General features: G+C 32.3%; 1 protein-coding gene across 1 annotated transcript; it reads right to left on the minus strand.

The window, feature by feature from the left end:
• Positions 1 to 4,924: 4,924 nt before the first annotated feature.
• Positions 4,925 to 5,856, minus strand: LOC115969394 (protein RALF-like 19). Its single transcript, XM_031089025.1, has one exon. It carries the CDS (start codon positions 5,622 to 5,624, stop codon positions 5,277 to 5,279), a length of 348 nt encoding a protein of 115 aa, XP_030944885.1. The 5' UTR covers positions 5,625 to 5,856; the 3' UTR covers positions 4,925 to 5,276.
• Between the last annotated feature and the right edge of the window lie 3,917 nt (positions 5,857 to 9,773).

Genomic DNA, 9,773 nt, shown 5'->3' on the forward strand with positions numbered 1-9,773 from the left:
TCGTAGCTCTTCTAGCCATCAATTTTATCCCCAGCTTTAATCTTTTTAATTTTGAAGTTATGATTAGAACAACAATAAGGCTTAATCCCTTATACCTTATATATAATTGAATGATTCTTCTTGATAATTTTTTTTTTTTAAAAATAAGGATGGTTAAGAATCGTTTACTTTTGGAAGTATGAGCATTTTTAAGTTAAGTGACTTCTAATTAAGTAATGTCTTTTGGCTAGGGTCATGAGGTTTACGTAAACATTTGATTCTTCACAACCATTATTTGTATTCATAAGAGGACAATTAGCTTTAATTTATTATGGTTTGAAAGCGTGTTTGTCATTTGAGAATACATAGAGTTCAAAGAATTCTATTATTTATTTATGATATGGTCGAGAAACCCACGTAACTGTAGCTTAAAATTAAAAGATCCTAATATCATTATTAGAGTCAAACGACTCAACCCCATGATCTATACTAAACAAGATATAGATGGGTTTGTGATCTGTTATTCGTTGCCCTTTAGAAAAGAATGGTATTCCTAGACGAGGATATCCTTTATCCATTTATGAACTCTATTATCCATAAAATAAAGATTTTTTCCTGAAGCTTGAAGAGTTCAATTATTTCTACAATTTGACTGACAATATTCTTTGAGTATATACAACGCTAACTATGTACATTGCATTCTTCTCAAAAAAAAAAAAAAAAAATTATGTACATTGCATTGATAAGAATATAAGTACCATTCTTGTAAAGGGCAACAAATAATAGTCTCTAAGAGCATTCTTATCAAAGAATGCAAATATATAAGCTTTTAACATCTCAAAACCCTACTTTATCTATTTTAACATACCACTTTACAATACATCCAACATCAAAGTTTCTATTTTTTTAGCACCTCATTTAAATATTCTTTATTTAATATTTATTTATCTCTTCCTACCTATATATCTCTCTCTCTTCTTTAAAGCAGGAGGAGAAAAGCCATCAAACACCAAACAGTCCAAATCCAGCTACCTCTTCTCAACCCAACAAACCCACACAGCCACAGCCGGCTCTAGCATATAAGCAAGGGAGGCAATCGCCTAAGGCCCCAGGTAAAAAAAAGGCCCCCTAATTTTAACCAATAGAGTTATTTCTTTCATTTTAATATTATTAATTAAGCCCAAATATTAGCCAATAAATAAAATAGTATTTTTTTACAAAAAAGAAATTCTAAGTTCACAATATTTTTCACAATACTTACACAATAAATTCTAAGTAGCAGGATGTTACTGACTGTTATTGGTGGTTAAAAAAATAATTTCAATGGCAGGTTCAAATTAGAACTAGTAACAACTTAATATCTAGAATTTGTTGTGAAAATGTTATGAATTTAGCACTTCTAAAAAAAAAAAGTAATACACAAAAAATTTCACAAGATTTTTCACAACAATTGAATTGGCAAGTTTTTACTTATTCTCATCCAAGTCCACCACTAATGTCACTATTTTACTTACCATTATTAATCTGCCACATCAACAGCCGTGAAATGTTTTGTCAATTTTTTTGCGTCTACAGACATTCTAAAAAAAATATTCTAGGTGGTTCATATTAATTAGTAATTTTGAATCTAATAAGAGAATAGATTTTAAGCAATATTTAGATTATTTTTTTTAAAAGTCATTTTTAAATATATAAAAGGTCTCAATTCTTTTTTCGCATTAGGCCTCTCAATGCATTAAGCCACCCCTGCACACAGCCACCACCACCACGACACCACCACTGGAATATTAAAAAAAAAAAAAAAAATCAGCCACCTCACCCAAAAACCCGAACTACCATTAGCTACCACACCCAAAACACCAAACCCACCTATCTAACCCAACAAACCCACACAGCCACCATCGAAATATTAAAAAACAAATCAGCCACCCCACCCAAAAACCTAAACTACCATTAGCCACCACACCCAAAAACACCAAACTCACCTATCTCTCAACCTAACAAACCCACACAACCACCACTAGAAAATTTAAAAAAAAAAAAAAAAAAAAAAAAATCAGCCACTCCACCCAAAACCCAAACTACCATTAGCCACCACACCCAAAACCCAAATCTGAAACCCAAAATCATTTACCACCATCACATCCACCAAACCCATGACCCAAAATCAACATCCACCATCACCAAAACTACCAAACCAGCCATCCCGGTACTTTTGAAAAGCGCTGGTACAGGTCCGACGACCCTATATTAACTATCACTGTGCGATGGTTTAAAGCGCCGGGATGGGCGTTTTTAGCCTATTCTGGTGCTTTTTAGGGCTAAGCTAGCGCTTTCGCAAATGCTGGGATAGTCCCTTTTTTTTTTGTAATGCCACCATTGATATATATATATATATATATATATATATATATATTGAGAGAGTTTGAGCTAGAGGAGAAGAAGAGAGAGCAAATAAAGAAAGAAGTGAGAAAGAAAGTGATAGATATGGAAATGGGTGGAGAAGAAGAAGAAAGCATTGAGAAAAAAGAGAAATCAATATTTTAAGAAAAGAAGAGAGAGAATGGAATAAAAAATTAATATTTTTTATAAGATTGCAACTACAGTAAGCTATTAAAGATAACAGCTTACTGTAGCTTAGATGCTAAAATTTTTAAGTTTAGCATCTTTGATGTATCATGCTTTTGTTGTTTGTGTTGTTAAAATATAACTTTTTAACATTTTAACAGCTTTGTGGGAATGCTCTAACTCTTAGAATCAATAAGTGTCAGTAAAAGACATTAGACCTCAAGTTGTACATAAGACAAGTTGTTTAAATTGCATCCTCCCCCCCCCCCCCCCCCCCTCTCTCTCTCCCTTACTCCCTCCCTCCCTCCCTCTCTTAATAAGGAAATTATAAGAAAGGTCTAAGATTTATACACTATTTCAAATTGAGAAATGATATGTCCACAATATTTTTACAATAAATCCTAAGTGGCAAGTTGTTATTGTTAGGACAGAAAAGTAATCTTAGTATTAGGTTCAAATTTGAATCAATAACAACTAACCACCTATGATTTGTTGTAAAAATATTGTGAACGTAGCACCTCTCTTTTAAATTAATTAAGTCCCATTTTTAATTAAAGTACCAAATTTATGATATCAGTTCAATTTGAAGGCTCTATGCATCTATGTAATATATATTACCCTAGGAAGTAATGGAGAGGGAAAAAAAAGTTGGAAATCATTGATTACACTCTGCATTTCATCTAGGATTTGCTTATAAATCATTTTGTTTGCCATTAATTGAACAAAAATGGCATAGAATGAGAAAGTAATTGCCAAAAAATCATGGACCTAATAATATGAAACAAGATATAAACCCTGGGTTTTTTATGTAATTTTTTTTTCTTTCCTTTTATAAAAATAGAATACAGAGTGTGACTATTTAATTAAATTGTAATCATGTATGTTATTCCCAATTTTTATTTTAAAAAAGTTTCATATGTTTTATACCAAAGCCTTCTAAGTTCTAACTCTTATGGTGTTTAAATGATAGTCCAATGGAAATGACACCTTTTGTGATGTTTAATCTTTAATGTCTATCAATTGAATCCCATCTCTATCCTCCCACATTATCTACCTATCGAAAAAAATTCCTTCCTGATCTTTTTTAAAATGGCTATATTATGTTCAAAGTTGATATGAAATCTGAATAGTTGTAGAATTGATGAGATGTTAACTGCTTTGACGAGATGATTGGATAAAGAAATAATCAAAAGAGCCTAAACACTCCTAAAATGTCTACAATATTTTCACAACAAATTATAAGTGGTTAGTTGTTATTAGTTCTAATTTGAACCTCCCATTAAAATTACTTTTTTTCTCCGCCAATAACAATCTGTAACAACTTGCTACTAAAGATTTATTGTGAAAGTTCTGTGAAAAATATTGTGGACATAACCAAAATCCTTTGTTATTGTAGTTTGACTTATTATTCAAAGGATTAATATTAAACGTCCACGCACCTAAAAAAGAAAATTATAAAATACCCAAAAATAAATTTAAAAAACCCTGCATTGCATTGAAATTCAGAAAATTTTTTTAGCATACAGTTTTTTTATACCATAGTGCTATCAGTTGGTTTAATTGATATAGCCCTTTTTTATTAAACAAAGATTCTGAGATTAATCACAGACCTATGCTAATTAAGGGAGGAGGATCTAAAGGAAGGAATAAGACTCTCTCTTTCTCTTACATAGGTACTGTTGTCCGTAGGTTCAATAAACTTTTACTGTACCCAAAAAAAAAAAGTAGAAAGACACAGAAGAAGCTAATTAATTTGCATTAACATGAAGGGTAACTAAAAGTTAACCTATATATTTACTTAGCATCCAATATTTAACTTCATCAGAGTTCAAAGAGGTCACAATGTATTAGATCTTACCTATGTCAAGAGAAGTGGGTTCTGAAAAAGAGAGAATTATCTTCCATTGCAAAATCCATAAGCTCAATGGGATTAGAACATTTATTTTATTTTATTTTTATAATCTTCAAATTTAAAGAGGTCACAATGTCAAATAGCGAAGGTAGCCAGAGATTGGTAGAAAAAAAAAAAAGAAGAGACCAAAAAAAAACTAGTTATTGTCGATGTCGTTGATTTGATCATTTTTATTTTGTTTCCCAGTCTTGCAGACATTTCGTTTCTGGTGATCCATAGTGTTTCTGAAAATCAAATGAATACGCAGTACTATTTCATGCAAAAGGACACAGCATCAGAATCTGTCGAACACGAACGTAAATTCCCAACAAATTGACCCACTTTCTATTTGTTTTATTTTTTCCCTGACATTGTGAAGATTGGATCATGAATTATATAAAACAAAAGGAAAAGTTTCAAAAAGCAGCAAACAACATAGACAAAATACTGCGGAGACAAAAAAACCTAATGAACCTTTTTTATAAACAAATCACGCCAAACAATCTAAGCCTTTTATTTCCTCCATCAGATACACATAAGAAGAAGAGGGAGATTACAGAAGCAAAGGAAACAGGCCCTTTTGCACCCACCTCACAATGACACATAACACAGACAAATTAAAACAAATAAAAACCAAGAAACAAAAAAAAATAATTCACCAAACCAAAGTTTAAGGGTACAACGGAGGAAATCTTGCAAGAATATTCAAGAATATCCCAGATTGATCAAATAACAAATACTAATAATTATAACCAAACAGCATAACGTATCTTTTTATCAATTGTGCTTTTTTTTCACTTCCATGCATGCACTTAGATGAACCAATGTTGTTGTTCAATTAGCCAGTGATCCTAGCACAGTGTGTGATGATGTTGCAACCGCGCCTGTAAGGATTAGCCTTTTGCCTCCTTTGACAGTTGTAGTAGGAGTGACCGCGGCGGCCACATGGGACGGAGTTTGCCCTGAGAGCTCCATAGCTAATGTACTTCTTGCGGCCTCTAAGTATTCGGCTATGATGAGAATCCATCAACATCTCATTCTCCTCTCCAATGCAGTCACCAACTGCACCATCGCATGAGCCATACTTGGTCAGACCCCAGCTGCTAACGTCGTGGAAATAAGGAGATGATTCAACCACTACGACGAATGCAAGGAGGAGGATTATCAGCCAAGGCTTAACCTCCATTTCAGGTTTGTGCGTGTGTGTGTGTGTGTATATTGGGTAAAGGAAATGATATTGGAAAGTTTGTAAGAGAGAGATTTTTCTTTTTTTTTTTTAGAAAAAAAAAAAAAATTTCTTTGGTGATGCCTGGCCTCTGCTCTACCCTTCCTGTTAGAGAAGGGAGAAGAGAAGGATATAGCTGGAAAGCTAGGATAGTTTTGAGGTTCCCGGGATAAAAAAGAAGAAGAGAGAGTTATGGAAAATTGGAGGGTGAGATTTTTGTGGTTGTGTTTTCTGCGATTTAACGCAATTTTGGGGTGTCCGTCTCTTTCTCCTTGTTTTTCTGTCTTTTGGTTTTAGTTATTATTACGCTCCATTTGTTTCTTCATAATCGTTTTCTAGAAAGTAGGTCATTTTTTGAAAAACATTTTCTAAAAAACTATATCATTTATTTTCTTGTGTTTGGTTTTGACTTCGAAAATGAGCTAAAAACGTTTTTGGTCTTTGGTACACTCAAAAAATCACTAACAATTTTTGTATAATTCAAAACATGTATAACATGTATATTGTGTAAACCAACTATATAATCATTTCTTGTATAATTCAAAACATAAATAACATATATTGTGTGAACCAACTACATAATCAATATGAGTATAAAATAGTACGTTACCAAGAATCTTGTAATTTAATTGATTAACATCTCTTAGTGTTTCGAATGAAGACGTCCATAATTCAACCTCCTTCGTAGCTCTTGAATTATCGATATATATAAATAGAGTATAGCACATAAACATAACAACAAATTATAAAAAGTTTGTATAATTTTTATAACTATATGTGTAGTAGCCAAATTAAGGTAATCTAAGTAGGCAAAAAAAAAAATTTAATTAAATTAAATGAAAAATTTGTTGTCCTCCATCAAACGTAGCACCATGACGTTGAAATAGCTTTTTACGTAATAGCTCTATGCGATGCCACTTCCTAAGTAGTTGTATAAACAATCAAGACTAGCCTAATAGTCTTGCTAAGTGAGTTGTTGAATCTATTACTACACAAGGCATTGAGGAGCTTTGTGACAGTGGAACGCAATGATAATTGGATTGGAAACCTCATTAGATACTATCTAAAGAGGCCTTACACTTACACACACACACGCACAGAGAGATTGTTTTCCAAAAATAAATTTAGTAAAAAGCAACCTCTAAAAAATAAGCTCTATTTTAAAAATAGAGTTTTTTATTGATCAAAGATCGTTTTTCTTTGACATTTTTTTTATGCTACCAAACCTTCGAAAATATAAAAAATTATATTTATATAAGGTTTTTCATCTAAATAAATGGAACGTAAATGGAGATGACCCTTATTTGTTTGGGGATGTTTTATGCGATTGGCATAGCTATGCCAAAGTTTGGAGGGTGGCTGTATCTATAACCGTCGATGCCTCTCTTTGGAATATAAAAACTGACCTAGGGTCTTTTTGCTTTTTTGAAATGAAAACTAGCTAGTATTATGCATGGTTTAATAAAGAATATATATAACGTTTTAATAATATAATAATTAAAATTGAATGATAAAATAAATAGTACTAGCTTACTTAAATTTTCTCCTTATTTTAAGATAAAAACTTACTCTATACTAGTTTACCTAAATTTTCTCCTTATTTTAAGATAAAAACTTACTTTTTCTCTTTTGATTAACCACGTTTTCCTTTTACTCACGTCAGATTTTTTATTTTAAATATTATTTTATCTATACTATTTATAAGAGAATTCATCTTTTTGGATTAGACTTTATTTTATATGGTTCAGAAATATCCCTAAATTTTACGTTTAATAAGAAAAAAATTTGAGGATAACTTAATAAAAATATATCTCCAACTCCACTTAAAATGCCTACAAAATAGGACACTCTTCTACTAATCCATATTTTCAAAACAAACTGATCCAATTTTTTTTAAAATAAAAATTATGACACTTGATCCAAAAAAAAAAACCTCATCGCACACGCAGAACGCGTGTGATGAGGCTAGTTTAGATATATATGAAAAATGCTATATTTTCAACATTTTCACTACACTTTTATAACAAATCATATAAATCAATAGTAAATTATTATTAATTATAATTTCAAACTACCATTAGCTTAAAACTCACATACTGATTATTCATTCAGCCATATATATTTCGCATGGTGGTAAGAGGAGGAGAGGGGGCTAGAACTAATTCATTGGTGTGGTCATTATATATCTAGATGAATATCGTGCAGCACAAGTGGTTCCCACGGAGCCATCTCAGAAGGAGAAGGTTGAAGTCAAATGGTCACCTCCTTCAGCTCCTAGCTTTCTATAAAATTAAAATGGATGGGGCTGCTTTTCTGAACCATAAGGAAGCTGGGGTTGGTGTTATTATCCGAGATGAGGAAGGAAGAGTGATAGCTGCTCCTAGCAAAAACAATTAAGGCTCCCATTACAACAAACTTGAGTTTTTTTTTAACATATTTTTATCTACGATCATTAAAATATTAATAAAACTCTTAAATTTTTACGGTTGTACTCAACTGCTAATCAAAATAAGGACATTGACATACTTATTTCTTACGATTGACACAACTGTTAAAAAAGAAGTGTTAATGTTGAAGATAAATTACATCTTTTATCAACGGTTGTAAATGTTGAAAATCTAGAACATGAAACTTATATAGAGCTACAGTAGCTCAAATCTCTCTCACAAAAAACTTAGAAATTTCAAACCCTGTTTCATAGCTCTCAATCATGGAAATTTCAAAGCTTTGGCAATCACTATTCGTATCTCAAAATTTGTCTTCCAATTTCCATCACTAAACTTTTCAAACTTTTTTTTTTTGGGTCACTTTCTCAAGAAAAAATAATCTCTCCATGGGACGAAGTTAGTCTTCGCCTGAAACTGACGAGAGTGGTGGAGGCGGAGAAGGTGGTGACACTTTCCACTCGATCCGGAATCATTTCCCTCTGAAGCAAAACCGAGTAAAGTCCGACTTGAATCGTCCAATTCTTCTTCGCAATTAATCTCATCGACTCGATTCAACCGCAAGAGTCTACCATGGCTAAAGGAGAAGCTGGCATTCTACTTCTTGGTGCGACTTGCTGTGTTCCTCTACACAATGTTGCCGATTGTATTGCAAAGCTCAATCCTAAGGCGACAATGTTCAATGGGGCATCTTTTTATATAGTTTAATAAGTCAATTGAAGTAATTTTCATTTATTGGTAAAAAAAATTTAAAACTTGTTTTATATGAGAGAGAGAGAGAGAGAGATTGTATTTTAACCACTATCAACAACTAGAATGGAAGAGCAATGGGAGGAAATCATCTTATTAGTCATCTCAAGAAGCTGTGAAGGAGGCTATTTTCAAGTCCAAGGAGCTAGGATTCTTGAAAATGCTAATTCTCTGCAATACCAAGAGGCTTGTGCAAATTTGCAAACAGAGGAGGAACCCAAGTTGGCTTGAGCAGACCTTCATCTCAAAGTTGGACCATCTTCAGCATCTGGGCCTAGTCATTACTCTTCTATTTGTCCCTAAGGAAGTTATTGCAGATATTTTGTACTAGGCCCATATCACTACTTGCTTCCCAGTCCATTACTATAGGCTAAGGCCAGACTTATTTTTATAGGCTTTGTCTTTACTATCTTTCTTTTAATGAATGAATGATGTTTAATTGGTACAAAAATAAAAAATAAATAAATAAATGACTAAAAAAATAAGCAAATTTACATTCAAAACCACCATTTAATGATAAAAATGAAATGAAAAAATTTAGCTCTCTCTAACCTCCATTGTTCATATCACCCTAAAATTGTAGCAGCATTCAACTAGCTAATGTGATGTAATAAAAGAGAAAAAGTAAAAAAATAAAGCATTTTTTTCTATACACCACGTGGGTCATAGTAGCTATGTGATAAGTTTAGAAAGAGAAATATTAAAAATACTAAAACACTTGACTGAATAATGGCTAGAAATAAAAGGGTGAGGGGGTGACACCTTGACAGTAAGTGAAGCTACTTTTTCAATATGTGGCTTCTGTTTTGTCTTCTACCACTACCACGAGAAAACAAAATTTTAGGAGAAAAAAGAAATAGAGTGCATGAGAGCTTAACACAAATCTGAAAGGTATTTAGAGCCAAACCTGAAGGGA

The sequence above is a fragment of the Quercus lobata genome, chromosome 11 (genome assembly GCF_001633185.2).
Source record: "Quercus lobata isolate SW786 chromosome 11, ValleyOak3.0 Primary Assembly, whole genome shotgun sequence".
In the NCBI taxonomy this organism is placed as follows: Eukaryota; Viridiplantae; Streptophyta; class Magnoliopsida; order Fagales; family Fagaceae; genus Quercus; species Quercus lobata.

Bases quoted from the DNA above. Each gene is read 5' to 3' on its own strand.
- LOC115969394 (XM_031089025.1), bottom strand. From the start codon at position 5,624: ATGGAGGTTAAGCCTTGGCTGATAATCCTCCTCCTTGCATTCGTCGTA.